Below are 17,233 nucleotides of genomic sequence, written 5' to 3' on the forward strand. Positions count from 1 at the left end.
TTGACGATGAATGCACCAAATGTTCAATATATAAGAAATATAACTCATATTTTCAATGTCTTTTTGTGGGGTTGTGTAAAGATTTATTGTAAAAAAGTGTCTTCTGAAATCAAGGTTAATATTTGTTGTTGTTCTTCAAAAGCCATTCTGGATGCCCCCTAAGGAATGTGATGTATTTAAAGTTGAAATAAAAGTGGAAAAATATTTGACTGGTTTGGAAAGAAAGTGTACATTTTGAGGTATATTTGAAAAAAAAAAAAAATTGTTTCTTTTTTTTGCCTAAATTTGATTGGTTGGAATTGTGTTCCTTAATTATTTTTTTTTATGTTTTTATTCAAACAAATAATATCATAGATTGGTTCGATTTAGTGGGAGAGCAGAACCTTAGATATCCAAAATTATTTTGGCAATTTAGTTATAATTAAATGTTAAATATAATAGAAATGGCGTATATTAATGTACCAAAAAAGAAATGGCGCATATTATTAAAATTTTAAGATTTTAAGTAAAAATATCGTATTAATATATCTCTTATGGTCAATAAGTTGTTTCTTTGAACTGGTCAAGACTAAGTATATAATAAGACTCTCATAATTAATTTTTATATTAGATTTTATTTATTCTTACAAAACTAACTTTTATGATAATGAATGCTACTATTTATAAACTATTTTCAAACTTTATTTTATTTTTTTAATATGGGATCCGAATTTTTTTCAATAAAAACAAGTCTTAAAAAATGGAAAGCATCTAGGATCAAAGTTGTAGTATATGCAAATAATGTCATGTCATTCTCATTTAAAAACCAAAAAATATATAATGTCATTTCAAATTATTTTTATTTTTTAATTCATAGCTCTCCACTAAAAGCTAGGCACGGTACAATACAGTACGTGTACCAACCTACATCATGTACTGTAGTCTGTAGGTCCTTCTTTTTTTTCCAGAAACATCCTATAGATACCTAATTATAATTGTAAATTTAATCTAAATAGTTTTTTTTTTTTGGGACAAAATTTAATCATTTTTATTGCAACTTGCTTTTTGAGTAAAAATTAGTTTGAGCCTCTTACAATGTGTGTAGACTAAAAACCACATATATTAAATAGTACATATCCTTGCATGTCTTGTTTTTTGTTTGTTCTAGAATCATACAAAATGCAAAGATAGAGACCCCTATAATTTAATTGAATAACTAATTATAAGAAGAAACAACAAGGAAGGTTCATGATTTGCAAAAAAAAAATATTTCATTATTTCAGCATTATTATTTCCATATGCATCAATATATGTATAGTTTTTGTTTATTAACAATAATTAAATTAAATCAGTGGAGCACAATACGTGCCTTTCTCATAATATATAGTTCCTCTCTCATATTCATATGACACATTGCAAATAAAATTGGATGTATATATATATATATATATTATTAAGTAATCAAATGAGGAGTGCTTGATCTTATTTATATTTAAATATAACCTAATTATTAATTAAGAATGGTTCAGTTGAACTTGAACCTGTATGTATGGATTACTTTAGTTGGACACAAAGGTTCCTTCCCACATGCTGGTTCTACTTATTTAGACCACAAAACAAATTGGATCCACTTAATAGTCCCATAATCCTATTGTTTACAAGCTTTGTCTTATTATAATAATAGAAGTAGTGGAAGCTAGTTTGACTATAAACTAAAATAGAAACTAATTAATGTGTTTTGTTTATTTATTACCCAAATAATGCTGCCTTGGTGGGGAGTCCATTAAAATTAAAATTGTATTATTCTTTCTTTTTCTTTGGCCAAAGCATTTATTCTTTAATATCTTGAGGCACCAATTTCCTACAAATAAATCCGAACAAAAAGCCCAATATATCTCAACCTTGAGAAATGGGTTAGGGTGCTCCTTGGATCTAGATTGACTAAAGGCCCAAGCCCATGATATATACACTCTCACAATTTCTTTTCATAAATACTTTCTCTTTTCATACTCTTTTTTCAATTTTTGAATAAATAAAATCTACCGTAAACTACATGTATGCAGTACATTTTTTTATTAACATGATATTGTTACGAAGTTTTCACTTTCATTTAACAGTGACTAATGTTCTGATGGATTATGGGGGTAGTATGAGGGATCATTTACATCGAACTTAAGAGTAATCATCCTTTGTCGAAGCATCGAATATGACATTAAACTTAAGAGCAAGCATTCTTCGTTAAAAAAGAAAACAATGACCTAAACAAGAAATTATCTTCTCAATTTTTACCCTCTTAAATTTTCTCAAGTGTTTAATATTAAACCTTAAGCAGCTTTTCTCCATTTTTTAAATTATAAAATTCTCTCCTTTTATATTTCAAAAGTTACCCATAATTTCTTCGAGTGTTTTTTTACTTGAGAGGATCCTTATCTGAGTCATATGATATATCGATCTAACTCCAGTCAAGTAACTAATGGCAAAGGTTAGAAAAAAGTGATTGCTATTAAAGTCAACAATTCATTTTAATTTATAATTAACACTTTTTTTTTGAAGAATTTATAATTAACAATTTTTTTGGGTACAAATCAACACTTGATATTTTAAATTCATCTATAACATGCCTAAAAAAAACACATATTTAACATCAACGGTTAATTTATTTATAAATGGTCGATATTAGTTATTTTAATTTTTTTTTATAAATTGCTTATTTTACTTTTGATTACATTAGATAACAATATGCCTTAAGGTGAATGGGAGCTTGCCGGGTTCTTTAAACTCGGCGGGCTATGGCGGTCTCTCTAAAATTATGATGGTAGAGATTTATTTTTTTTTAATCAATGATGGTAGTGAATTTATATTAGGATTTTATGGTACAATGTCAATTAGAAGCATTTTTTTCACTTAAATAATGGTCGCGCTGCATGTTTTAACAATATGTTGGGAGAATGGTCACAAGAGGATTAACTGATTATCAGATTCGCTTCAGGCAGTTAATCTAATCCGCAGTAGGGACTTTCCTCATCACCGGTTTGCTAATGAGATTTTGAGTATTCAACAGCTTTATTACACGTAACTGGGAGGTGGTTCTTTCTCGTACTCTTTGTGTTAGCTAAAATGGAAGTTATTGTGAATACTCCATTGATTATGACTTCCACACTCCAAAAACTTTGGTTAGGCCACTATTTAAAGATGCGTAATTTTCATCAGAGTAAGTCTCTTTTCTCTGCATGTAACCAAAAATAAAATAAAATTAGATAAGACATTCTAAAAATTTCTATACTACTATAGTTGTACTGTACAAATTGCAAAAATTAACAAGTTTCAAGGCCTTTTATCTTTAGTTTTGAAATTTTGATTGAGCAATTATTTCAACTCGTAAATAAAATGCAAATAAATATGAAAATTATATTTTACTATTTTTCGACTAAAAAAAAAAAAAAATTCATTCATTTAAATTAATGAAATATATCATATTATTGTATACAAACAAAAATTCAACATTGCTAAGATAAACTAAAATTTTTCATATCAAAATATAATGTCAAAACCATTCATCCAATTCCATATACTTCTAACAATTGAAAAATTAAGCTACATAGTTTGCTTTTTTTTTTTACTAAAAATTAAAAACCAATAAAGAAACATGTTGAATAATCCTATACCATGAACATCATCATTTAGACACATTTTTTCTTTTTTAGATATACAGTCTTTTTTCTTCTTGTCAAGGATACAATCTTAGGATCTCATCACACTGGATCCATTAGAAGTGTAAGGAGATCCCAAAGTTTCTGGAGGGAATTGGAAGAATCCCTCGGTTGTGTCATCGTCATTGTTATCAACATCCGAAAGCTCATCCTTATCAGAATTATCACAGGTTGTTGATACTTTGTATGGTAGTATGAATGTGAAGGTAGAACCACAATGTTCTTTGCTAGTTACTGTTAAATGACCCCCCATTAACTCAACCTGTTCCAAAGTCCAAGGAAATCATTTTCAATGAGTAATATATGAATTTTAAGTTACATATAATGAAAGTCAAACGTCTTTAATGATCAGACAGTTATGATTGACTGATAGTGTCGAAAAATCTTGACACTGTTAGTAGCGTGAATTAAGTCCTATAACTAATAAGGAAAATAAATATTAAGACAAAATAATTTATCAAATAAAAATGCTTTGCCTTAAGAACTTACCAGTTGATTACACATTGCTAGTCCTAGACCTGTGCCTCCATACTTTTGAGTATGGTCTTTTCTAAATAAAGTAGGTATAGCCTTTTCTGTGTCACATAACAACATTGATCAGAAGAAAAAATTCAGGTACATTTACTAAACAAAAATCAAACTTAACTTTATGAATACAAAGAATGATTAATTCTAAAACCAAAGGAACACTAACACATACCTGGTATGCCAATTCCTGTGTCGTATACATCACATCGTATCCACACTGTTGTTTCGGTTGAACGAGTTTGATCTTCAGTATCATCATTCATTGAGCATTCACTGTTAACTGAAAATGGTGGCTCTGGAATAACATAAAGGTTTATACCAACTTTGCCTTGAGTTGTAAACTTGACAGCATTGCTGCAAAATAACAGAAAATATGAAGTGGTTACGCGAGTGTAGGGATGATTCCAAACTCAAGAGATTACCAATCACATAAATCATATTTACCTGACTAAATTTGTCAGAATTTGCCTAATCCTTAAAACATCTCCAGTGACCTCAATAGGTATATCATCTGCTATATTTCCTTCCAATGTTAACATTTTCTGCAATGATGCTGCAGCTGTTTGGAGCACATGCCTTACTACCTCTCTTGGCCTGAATTTCGTAGCTTCCAATTTCATAGCTCCTATAGATAATTTGTGTAGCGGGAAGAAATTTAATCATTTGTTTGTCACAGTTTTTTAAATATATGAGACTATAAAACAAGTCTAAAAACTACTTAAAATAATCTGTTTTGAGCAGCTTAGTTTGAAAATCATTGATCAGTGCATTTTAATATACTTTCTTTTATCTTTTGCTACGGCTATTATGTGATTTCTTCCTCTTTTTAGTGTTTTAAATGTGTTTCTTAAGTTAGTTTAGTTTTGCATTTATTTTATTTTCGCTACTTTTTTTCTGAATAAATTATAATTTGACACCTTCTCATTCCGCAGGTCATAAATGGAGCTTCAAATATCGGATTGAGGCGCGGGAATATGCGTTGGAAATCTGAGACAAAGAGCTACAAATTTAATGTTGATGCCAGAACCCAGTTCGGAGTGAAAAGGAGTCATATATTTACGTTTATGTTCCAGACTTAGCAAACTTAATTTATTTTCGGGACAACTTAGTACGTAACAGTTGGGGCCACTTGTGATACTGTTTGAAAGAGCTTATAAAAACAGCTTATGACCTGTTCATAAGATTTTTTAAGCTTACTTTCATAAAAACAGCTTATATTCATATAGAAACATGTTATACATAAGCACTTGTATGATAAGTGTTTAATGTTTATGCTGCAAGCACTAAATTAAATTGTTTATCCAAACGGATCCTTAGTCTTCACAAAATATAAAAGTCATATTTGAATAAGTTGATAACAAGCAACAGTCAAGAGAGATTTCTAACCCGACTCAACCTTGGAAAGATCAAGTATATCATTTATAAGTTGAAGAACCAAATCTCCTGAAGATATCATGACATCCAAGAGCTGTATGTGCTCCCTATCAAGTTTTGTGGTAGTAAGAATTTTAGCCATGCTAACAACACTAGAAAGTGGAGATCTTATCTCATGAGACATTGTTGCTACCATTTGTTTTGCTCTCATTGTCTCCTCTATTACAAGGGATCAAGAAAAGTATAAGCAAATTAAAGTGCATTAGACATTCATAATTCAAGATTTGGCTTAAATGATTAAACAAACCTACAAACCTGTAATGTGAATAGTTTTATTAAGTTCCATTTCCTTGAATTTTTGAACTGCAATTTCTTCCCTTAGCTTTGCCATTCTTTCTCTTTTTCTCACCTGCAATATTTTTTCTTCGAAATTATAAACAATATTTTCATAAAAATAAGATTTTGATTTATTAGAATTTTGATTGGACTTAACTCAACCCTTACAAAATCGACTTGTAAGGTGAACACTGCCCCCCACTTATAAACACGTATTCATGTCATATCTCATTCAATGTGAGACTCTTAACATCTCCTCTTACGAGCGTGGCCTTTTATTGAATCGCTCAGGTCACGCTCCAGAGGCCACATTGGATGAAATATGGTATGTAAATGTGATTATAAGTTAAGACAATTCTCAACTTACAAGTCAGTCTTGCAAGTAGCTTCAAAAACCAATGCAGCAATTTTTACCTGATCTGTTATTTCCATTCCCAAATAGTTTACTCCAATTGTTTGCCCTGCCTTACTAAACACAGGTTCTACATACATCAAAAATGTCTTTGATCCAAATAGTTCTGTCTCATAAGTTATTTCTTTTTTTGCAGGTATTCCTTTCTCCATTACTTCTCTCTTAAAATCCTGAAATTCCTTCACGCCTGTTCCGGTGAAAATTTCATCCTCCGTTTTCCCTATGATGTCCTAGAAATTTATCAGCAAGTAAAATAAATCATGAAGACTAAATAAAACTGTATTCTAAAGAAGCTTCAGTACAAACTTTATGCAGCTTTTGATGTAACTTAAAATCACAATGCAACTCAAACTCAATCATATAACCTTGAAACAAGAATCATTACCTCCTCTTGTAAACTTGGAAAATAATTATAGATAAAACGGTAGCGCAACTCTTTGTCCTGGAATTCATTACAATGGAAAACACAAATTTAGTATGCAAAATGATGAATCAACTAAAACTAAAATGAGATATGATGTAACTATTGCTTATAACATAAATTTGATAGAGATTCAAAAGATAACAAGTCATTTAGCACTTGGACTAGTCAGAAAAAAATCCAATAAACAAATTCTAATGCCATACACAGGAAATTGTTTTATACTAGTAATTTAAGATACAAAACATATAAACTCAATACTCAATGGAATATACCTGATGGCCAATAACAAAAGGTGCATTTTGAAGTATAAAATGAAAGAAATTATCTTTTCTCTTAAGAATCTGTGACAGTTCCTCCACAGGTGAGGATTGTCTTTCAATAGTCTCTATACTTTCTTGCAACTTTTCCTTTAATATCACCTCTCTCTGAATACTTCCCTCCATCTGTCTTTCCAATTCGAACGCCCGATTTTTCCAGTAAACATTGGTATCATACTCGGCCTCACTTTCAACTCTCTTGTTTTGAACAACATCGTCCAATATCGAAACCGGACATTTGTCTCCACCGTAACTTTCTTCCTCGAATCGATTATTGTCTTTAAGAAGCTCCAAGTTTTTAAGCTCAACTTCCTCCCTTTGTTTGCTAAGTTTGTCGAGCTCTTCTTGAAGAAGGCGAACTGCATTCGCCTGCTTATACTCCCAATGTTTCGTGAGATTAGCTAACTGAAAAGACCCTTGATTTGTACAATTTGTAAGCTCCACAATTCTTTGAAAATCAGCTACAATTGGTTCATCTAAGATTGTTACTTCTTCCAAAATATCTTGATCCATTCCTGGTTTTTCTATGCTGAACTGTTTTCCAACATCAGTTTCAACATCTTCTGGCCACATTGAAACAAACCTAACTTATTACTAAATCCAATTTTCTGTCTGCAATATACAACTTTTGATCTCAACTTCAATGCCTTAGCACTTGCATCTCAAGAAGATCTGAGGAATCTCTTCAACTTAGGAGTCAAAAGAATTAAGTGAACACACACAGATGAAACAAAACAAGTCCTAAGAGGAGAGAGAAGATAGCATATATGATTGTAAATTAAACTTGTAAGCATATATACATGTGCATTAAGAGGTCAAATATGACACAAACCCATGCAACCATGTGCATTAAGATTATATTATGTATAGGATTATATGATTATATTAATGGAGCACACACAATGTTTGCCTTTCTCATAATATATAGGTCTTGTTTGGATAAACAGTTTAATTTGCAGCTTATAGCACAAGCGCTTATGTATAAGCTATTTCTATAAAAAAAACTGTTTTTGTATAAGCTATCTTGGAGAATTTATGAAAGCATTTTATGAACATGTCATAAGATGTTTTCATAAGTTCTATTCTATCAAACAGTCTCACAAAAATTTATGTCAGTAAATAAGTTTAAATAAATTGATTCAAACTGACCTATACTTCCTTCTCTTGTCTTCATATGAAACATTGGAAATAAAAATGGATGTATATTAAGTAAGTAAACAAAAGAGGAAAGTTTTTACTCTTATATTTAAATATAATTAACTAAGGATGGTTCGCATGAAGTTACCTGAAATTTTTTGACTTAGCAGAAATTACATAACAGCCGAGCAGAGTGAAGTTACAAGGAAATTGAAACTAGTATTCAACACACCTTCAGCTGCTAATGGTGCTGTGGAGCATGCATGCATGAATTGTGAAATGAGGTTGTTTGTAACTCAGATCAAGTGAACCACCAATTTGGTTTGGGGTGACTTTTGTCATCAAGTGGTTTCAGTCCCTTCCGATTGTAGTTGCGGAGGATCGAACTGTGGTATTCCCTACCAAATCCAGCGTCAATCATCACTGAACCAACTAACGATTAATAATTTTTTTTTATATCATAGAGGGCCTATACCCAACCAAGAAAAAAGATTACAACCGAATCAAACGAGGGGTGTGAGCCCCAAAACATCGGCATAAAAAAATCTCTAATGTTACTCTGACAAGTCTCAAAAATAACAATATTGCAATGTTGCATGCAACCCATATTTGTCAATACATCTGCATATTTGTTGGCTTCCCGATAAGAATGAGAAATCTTCGCTTCCCACTCTCTATTTAACAATCTTTTGATACTTTTCACAATGAAAATGTCATAGCACTGCTAGGCACACCATTCATAATTATATTCACAACTGATATGCACATTAATTTCAACTTTTCTAATCAACATTTAACGATTGATAAATTTTAGTCTTTACATATTAATTTTCTTTCTGACAACGCTATATGTTTGCCAAGTTGTCATGATTTGTGAACATGATCTTATTGCATTAGTCATATCATATTTATTACCATATTAATTTGATATTCTATCCTCCCTCTTATGCACAAAAGACAAAAGAAAATGTCAAATTGGGTTTAGGCAAGAAAAGGATCTCGTCAAAAATATTTAAAAAAAAAAGAAAGGATAAAGGTAGATATTTCATTAAAATTGCATTATTCATCGGAAATTGCTCATTTCATCCTATATATGCATAAATTTGTCGATATACACTAAATATGTTTTCGGTAATCATAAACAATATTCATTTACAAAAACAATGATGATCCAATGTCATGATGATAAGCCAAGTTTAAATACGTTGAAGTACTGAACAGTCACTCAGACTAACATTTACATAATGTACAGTTTGCCCTAACTTTTTTTCCTCTTCTTTTGGGTTTATGCAAACAGCTTATGCAATATAAATTAGGTTTTATGCTATTTTATAAGTTCACACTAGTCAAAACTGTATTTTTATAAGTTATTTTATCATAAACTACCTTGAAAAATTTATAATAATACATAAAAATTACATAAGCTGTTTGCATAAGCTAAAAAAAATGGAAAAAAAACTAGGCTAACAGTAACTTAGTGATTCAAGAAAACATTCATATAAGAGATGTGGTGTATTGCCATTTAAAAATTTTAAAAAAAAATAAAAAATGGTGTGTTCAGTATTCATATGAGTTTTTAGTGCTTTTATATTTGTTTGTACGTGGAGTTAAATGCATTTGAAAATCAACAAGGGATTCTTATAGAATATACCATAGATGCTACTTGGACTTTATTTTTGGTGAACTAGAAAAACATGTTCACTCTATTTTTTCTATTTTCATGGTGGGAGAGTGGGTAATCTTTATTGCCTATATGAACTATAGCTAGGTTTGCTATTGAACAAGAAAGCTGAACAAATTTCTAATGTTATTAGATTAGATTAGATTTTTGGTTTTGACTTTGAGGAACATCTTTACATGTTTACAACAAAGTGATTGAAAAGTTACACTTGTGTGATATTTTAAATTTTAAATGAGATTTTCTTTTTACTAATAAATAAGAATTCTATATCTAGACTTTTGTTAAAGAAATAATTGAAATTAATTTTAAAATGATTAAATATAAAAAACTATCTGGTTCGAAGATCAGCTCCTGAATATTATATGTGATGTTCATACCAACTAAATGAACTCATGGGGACAATTTTTTATTTTTTTTACTTACTTAACTTGTGTCAACAAATACCAACAATGAATAATTGGTTCAATTAAGTATGTGATCAAGGGTTCAATTTCTAGCTCATGCCTATGGAGAAACCATCTTGTGTGGGGAGCAATATGGTGCCTAAGCGAATTCCTTATGCACCATGCATAAATAACACAAAACCATTCCACAGCAAAATGGTTTTGGATTACAACTCTCTGAAATCATTCCACAATAAAAATAGTTTTTGCATGATTAAGTACATCTAATGTGAAACTATTCCACAACAAAAATTGTTTTGGTATGATTTTAGTTTAAAACTAACTACGAAGCAATCTGATGACGTTCAGTGGTTGCTGTTGTTGATTTTGGGATGAGAAATAATGCGTTTGGAGATTTGTTTGATTCAATTTGATGGTGGATATTTGTTTATGCATCATGCATAAGTTTATTCCTTATGCATAATAACTCGTGTCATCTTGTGTGTCTCACAGGTTCCCCGACAAATATTAGTTATCGCTAAGTAATGTTCCGATGAAGTGCTAATTAAGGACAAAATAAAAAGCTTTACATTAAGAATAACATATTTTATATTTTAAAAATATTAATACATATAAGCTTCAAAAAAAATATTAATTACATATATTACAAGATTGTATTTTTTTATTTTTTTTTTACAAAATTATATTTGATTTTCTTAACTTGTATTGTAGGAGTACTGGTTAGCATTTCTATTTTTTTTTTAACAAAATAAAAATATAATAACACCACGTTGTTAACAATATAACAGAAAGTGTGTAACCCTCAAGCAAGTACAAAATTATCAAACACACACGGTACAAAATCTTGCTGGTTGCAACAACCCAAAAAACGAAAGAAAGAAAGGAAAGTACACTTCAAGACAAGACTTTCAATGATTCCCGTGTTTAGAGACTTTTGTAGAAACAAACACACCAAGAATCTAATGAAAAATATAAAGAATTTATTTATTATATTCAAAATCAATAATTTAATATTTTTATAAGTTATTTTTTTATAAATTATTTTCGACAAACTTATAAATAATACATAAATATAAGTTCAAAAATAAGTTAATTCTTTCGTAAAAAAAAATAAGTTAATTCAAATAGAATCTTAAAAAATTAATTTAGTACTTAAAAAATTTAAAGAATCAATTTACCATAAACAATAAATTTAAAGGATCTTTGCCCAAAAATTAAAGATACCTGACCAAAATATATAAACTAAAATATTAAGTAACTAAAAAAAATATGTTTTGTCAAAAAATAAAGTAAAATCTAAAACTTTTTAATGATTAAAAGAAAATAAAATCTTTTCTTACATGTTTGATTATTACATGATTCTATGTTAATACACTTGTAATAATAAAAACAGTGTTCCCTTATTCATTCATAGAACAGAAAGTAAGAACAAACAAACACATAAGAAAGAGTGATTCTTTTTCTTCTTCTGATTGTGATTTTGATTTGATTTGATTTGGGGAAATTGAAAACCCTAATTTGAGTATGTGATCTCAATGAAAAACCCTAGAATCCAACGCACATCAACGTAGATGCTTGTTATAGGCGGTGTATCGTGGGATCTGAATTGGTTCCTTCAATTTATATTCTCCGCTTTGTTTGTTGCTATTGGATTACACACTTTGGTCAAAAACACCGCTTCTAGATACTTCGAAGTCGACGCTAATTTCGAAGGAGATCAACATCATCATCTTCCTCCTTCTTCTCCTTCCAATTCAATGCCCGGCGTTCCTAACTCCGAAGGCCATGTTTGCGCTGTCTGCGCTTCTCGTGGCTCCAAACAGTGTTCTCGTTGTAAATCTGTTCGATACTGGTAACTTTCTCAATTCATCATTATGATGATTATTAGTTCTTTTGATTTGTTTGGTTTTGGTTAAGTGATTGTGAATTGTGATAATTACGGATTAGTGATGATTAGGAATTATGATTTTTGTAATAATGATTGTTTAAATTTAAGAAATTTAATTGAGGAAGCAAAAAAGGAACTGAATTTAGTTTGGATGTGTGTGTGGTGTTTTGATTTTCCAGCTCAACTGAATGTCAACAGTCACATTGGAATTCCGGGCATAAGGAGAAATGCAAAAATGTCGGTGTTTTGAACTCGGGGCAAAATGGTACTACTAATGGTGGGTTTAAAGCTTCTGCTGCTGTGGGTAAAAGCTCAAATTTGATTGCGTTGGTACCTAGTGGTTGTGGTACTTCCAGGCCAATCAAGAAGCCTAAAGATGTAATTTTTCTTTTATTGAAGTTTTTAATAATTGTTGCTATGTTTTTTGATTATCTCGTTTGTTGAAGGCGGAGGGGGTCCTTCTTATCCCTCGTCAGCTGAAAGCAAGAACCGTCACAAACTACCTTGTCCTGAAATCCCACCTAGGTGCTAGGAGGTTTTAATAGATGCCAAAAAGCACACACTTAAGTGAAGAATAGTACACTTTAATACTTTACATTAATTTCTGTATTAGGTAGTTAGTACTTAGTACTCAAGAACCAAGATAGTAAAGATGAACATATTATGACATTAAATTCGTAAAAATATAAATTGCTGGCCATTAAGCAGCCTGAAGACTAAACAAATAGCAAGTTAGATAACTGGGCTTTAGAAGATTTTCTTTTTGTTATCACTAAAACACCAAATACATGCCTCCCTTGAACCAGCAGGAGGTTCTGACCCCTTCTGGCTCCTTACCTCAGTAACTTTGTCTATATTTTGTTTCAGGGTTAAATCTTGTATGGTCTCTCTTTTTTACAAGATTACAAATTTTGTCCTTTTCAGGTTCTTTTTCCTTATGATGAATTTGTTAAACTATTTAACTGGGACAAATCAGGATTTCCTCCCTGTGGACTATTGAATTGTGGAAACAGGTTTGCCCTTCTCACAACCGAGCATTAGCTTTATTATATGCTATCATTGTTAATTGTAATATGAGGAAACATGAAAATATTTACTTTTCTTTGTAGTTGCTTTGCGAATGTGGTTCTTCAGTGTCTTTCATTCACAAGGCCACTTGTTGCCTACTTGTTGGAGAACGGCCATCGGAAAGAATGTAATGTCATTATTTAGAGTTTTTTTGTTCATGCTGGATGTTAACTATAGTTATTATTCCCCGTGCTTATGTTTGTTGATGGTGGTTTTTCAGGCACTTGTAATGATTGGTGCTTTCTATGTGAATTTGAAAGTCATGTTCAACGAGCAAGGATAAGTCCACAGGCGTTTTCTCCAATGAATATTCTCTCTCGTTTGCCTAATATCGGCGGGACTTTAGGTTATGGAAGACAAGAGGATGCTCACGAATTCATGAGGTTTGTTTTGTTGCAACATTATCATTTCATTTTGTTGTGAATTGTATATTGACTGTCTCAAAAGGATGTGTACTTTTGGAAGATATAAAAGGTTTTTTTTTTTAGGTTTTCAATTGATACTATGCAATCTGTTTGCCTTGATGAATTTGGTGGTGAAAAAGCCATCCCTTCTAACCTTCAGGAAACAACCATTATCCAACACATTTTTGGTGGCCGCCTTCAATCTGAGGTTAGACATCTAATCTGACTGAAATAATCCGTTAGTTGTTGGAAAGCATACTTTGCTGTTATTACATTACATCTATATCTATAATAAAATAAAGAGGCTAAATATTATGTTCTCATGGGGTTATCAAAGGAAATTGGCTTTGTTTCTCTTTCCTTCCTACTTTTAACTTAAGAAGTTAGTCTGGCCCAATTGCTAAGATTTGATAATGGTGTATAATTCCATTTAAGGTTGGACTTTGGAAATTTACATAATAACCTATTCAATAGAAGAAGCCTTTTGAGTTTAGTAGGGAACATTTTATGACATATTTTATGGACTATGGAATACTCAGTTTTGCTGTAGTGATGACTGCATAAAGCTGCACCGTGATTGAAAGAGAATGATATTCTGCTGTTTGTCTGGGATAAACCTGAAGTTGTCATATGATTTGCCTTATTGAGCACCCCTAGTTATAATTTCATGATTTATTAGTCTTTTATGTACAAGATATAAATTCTAGATTTTTTTAGTCTGATTATAAATTTCTACCTTTTGTCTCTGTCTTAATCTTCTGTTAATCTTCTACTGTTTTTATTTTTGTGAAACTAAACAGGTTATTTGCACAAAGTGTGATAAGACTTCAAATCAGTATGAAAGTATGATGGACTTGACTGTCGAAATTCACGGAGATGCTGCCTCGTTGGAGGAATGTCTAGATCAGTTTACTGTCAAAGAGTGGCTTGATGGGGACAATATGTATAAATGTGAGGGGTAAGGTTACCTATCCTATTTAGTTATAATAGATGGTCTTTTTATTAATTGAATGTAGAGGACTTCATGAAGATTTTATCTTTTTATAATAACTATTTTTGTTTGGAACTTTCACTGGGGAAGTTTATTTTTGTCAATGAAAATAGAAGCCAAAAACTTGTTTTTGATGATGTATTTTGCTGTCTTTAAACATGTTTTGCTGCTACTTGGCAGGTGTCAGGACTATGTAAAGGCATGGAAACGTCTTACTGTGAAATGTGCTCCAAATATTCTTACAATTGCCTTGAAAAGATTTCAGGTCCGAGTAATTTGATCTATAGACTGTCTGGCTTAGTTGTTGTCAGATGCTTTAAGTTGTTTAAACTTTTGAATTCAGTTGTATCACATCACTATCATTTATTGTACTTTCCCCTGTGTCTGTCGTGATATGACTTGTACTACATGTTTGTTTTCACATGATTGTTTGACTGTCTGGCTCAGCATGATGTTTTTTGGTTAACACATGATTATAATTATATACTCTTTAATTGCACTTCAATTTGTTTTCTACTGATACAAAATCTTGAAACTTATAGGCTTGCATGAACTGTTCTTTGTCAAATTTTCTCATGTTTTGTTTTTACGGTGTTGTGGACATGCAGAGTGGGAGGTTTGGAAAACTTAACAAGAGAGTAGCCTTTCCAGAGACTTTAAATCTTAGCCCTTACATGAGTGAAGCTGGAGATGGATCTGACATCTATAAGTTATATGCTGTTGTAGTCCATATTGATATGTTAAATGCTTCATTTTTTGGTCATTACATCTGTTACATCAAGGATTTCCGGGGACACTGGTATAGGATTGATGACTCAAAGGTAGATTTCTGTCTCCCAATGAAACTTTGAGTATTTTTCTTTTTGGTCGCTGCATACATTTTAGCTTGAACTTCCAGTATCCTCATTTGTGTTGCATTACATTTCTAAGGTTGCTTGTGTGGAATTGGAGGAGGTACTTTCTCAGGGAGCATACATGCTGTTGTATAGAAGGTATCCTTTATTCCTTCCGTTAAATTTTGTTTGGTTTATATGTTGAACCCTTTGCCTAGGTGATATATTCAGTTTTTTTTTTCTTAACTTTAAACATTTAACTAATTTGCTTAGATAATTTTAGATTGAGTGTTTAGTTTTACATTCCAATATGTTACTGCATTTGCCCTGATCTTCAAATCTTGGAACTTAGAAGTTGGTTTTCACCTAGTGAGACATCTGGTTATTTGAATAGCCTAGCATTATTTGGTATTTAATTAAAGCATGGTACCGATAATTGAAGTTGGGACAGATACATAATGCATGTAACTTTTTCAACGGTAATTTGTGCCAATAACTCTGTAAATTGTCAAGTAATGCTTGTTTTGATTCTGGACAGGTGTAGTGCCCGGCCATCAAGCCTTCAAATTCAAACTACCGAATCTTCTGGGATAGTAGAACAGCGAACTGTGGAAGTGGAACCTAGCCAAACTGAACAAGCTGAACGCCTCTCAAATATGAAGGCTTTGACTTGCAGTGGAGATTTTGAGGTTTCACCATCTGATATTAGCCCAGAATTGAAGGTTTCTTCCAGCTACGAATATGAGTCTTCTGGGATAGTAGAACAGCGAACTGTGGAAGTGGAACCTAGCCAAACTGAACAAGCTGAACACCTCTCAAATATGAAGGCTTTGACTTGCAGTAGAGATTGTGAGGTTTCACCATCTGATATTAGCCCAGAATTGAAGGTTTCTTCCAGCTACGAATACGAGTCTTCTGTTGAATTGAACTCAGAAGCTCAAAGAGAGCAGTCTGAGGACACAAACATGATTGATGTTGAGTCAACTGATATTGCTAACGATATTTCTTATAGTGCTGTTGAATCATCTTATTTGCCCATTTCTCATGCTGTCGAAGATTTGATGGATGTAGATATGGGAATACCTATAGAAGAGACTTCAGGCTGTGCTCAAGATCAAGATGATACTGGTGTGGCTACATCTTGTCCTTCTCCAGGTTTACCAAATGATTTTTCTTTCTTGGATAAGCATTCTTCTGTTTCAGTGGACTATCGAAATGTGGAGCAAGATTCAGAACATATAGATGCGGTTGAACGCAATTTGTTAACAGCTAACAAAGATGCATATTATGGCAATGGATATGTTACTGTTAGTGCAAATAAATCTGCTATTCCACATGAAGAGGCTGATACCCTATTTTCTGGTGTTGCTTCATTTCCCCCAGAAAAGGACATAGGAAATGGAATAAAGAAAGTGGAAATATCGGCGGATAAGTTAATAATGTAGGTCTAGATTTTTATAATTTGATTCTTCATATCATTTATATCCCATCATCGAAAAGAGGTGGTGAGTTGGGAAATTTTTTTTCTGGGGTTTCATTATTTGTGGGAACCTTGGATCTTATTTTAACCTTTCTAGATGGATTTTCTAATTTAATTAATTATACTGATAGAGCATTACTCTTTGGTCCTTATTTTCCTTTATTCTGTATATAGAAAAAAGCAATTTTTTTTTTGTTTAATTTGCTGCATACCTCTATTGTTGGTGGTTTTACTATTGCCTTCTAATCTAAGGTTCATTAGAATTTA

General features: G+C 31.5%; 2 protein-coding genes across 3 annotated transcripts; one reads left to right on the forward strand and one right to left on the reverse strand.

The window, feature by feature from the left end:
- Nucleotides 1-3,463: 3,463 nt before the first annotated feature.
- On the reverse strand, nt 3,464-8,513 carry LOC123916259 (histidine kinase 5-like). The gene is made up of 9 exons (XM_045967677.1): nt 7,036-8,513; nt 6,725-6,781; nt 6,342-6,569; nt 5,907-6,000; nt 5,604-5,810; nt 4,662-4,842; nt 4,390-4,571; nt 4,179-4,264; nt 3,464-3,951 (listed from the first exon to the last, which is right to left on the reverse strand). Exons 1-9 carry the CDS (start codon nt 7,651-7,653, stop codon nt 3,721-3,723), a joined length of 1,884 nt encoding a protein of 627 aa, XP_045823633.1. The 5' UTR covers nt 7,654-8,513; the 3' UTR covers nt 3,464-3,720.
- Nucleotides 8,514-11,644: 3,131 nt separating this feature from the next.
- LOC123916267 (ubiquitin carboxyl-terminal hydrolase 18-like) lies at nt 11,645-17,104 on the forward strand. Of its 2 annotated transcripts, XM_045967697.1 has the most exons (12): nt 11,695-12,154; nt 12,370-12,568; nt 13,115-13,203; nt 13,300-13,385; nt 13,479-13,641; nt 13,747-13,870; nt 14,463-14,620; nt 14,834-14,918; nt 15,262-15,474; nt 15,584-15,645; nt 16,025-16,100; nt 16,266-17,104. In XM_045967697.1, the coding sequence occupies exons 1-12, from the start codon at nt 11,874-11,876 to the stop codon at nt 16,929-16,931; spliced, it is 2,202 nt and encodes a 733-aa protein (XP_045823653.1). In that variant the 5' UTR covers nt 11,695-11,873; the 3' UTR covers nt 16,932-17,104. The 2 variants fall into 2 exon arrangements, with proteins under 2 accessions (XP_045823646.1, XP_045823653.1); XM_045967690.1 differs by having other exon boundaries at nt 11,645-12,154; nt 16,025-17,104.
- Nucleotides 17,105-17,233: the final 129 nt, after the last annotated feature.

This window comes from Trifolium pratense, linkage group LG1 (genome assembly GCF_020283565.1).
Source record: "Trifolium pratense cultivar HEN17-A07 linkage group LG1, ARS_RC_1.1, whole genome shotgun sequence".
In the NCBI taxonomy this organism is placed as follows: Eukaryota; Viridiplantae; Streptophyta; class Magnoliopsida; order Fabales; family Fabaceae; genus Trifolium; species Trifolium pratense.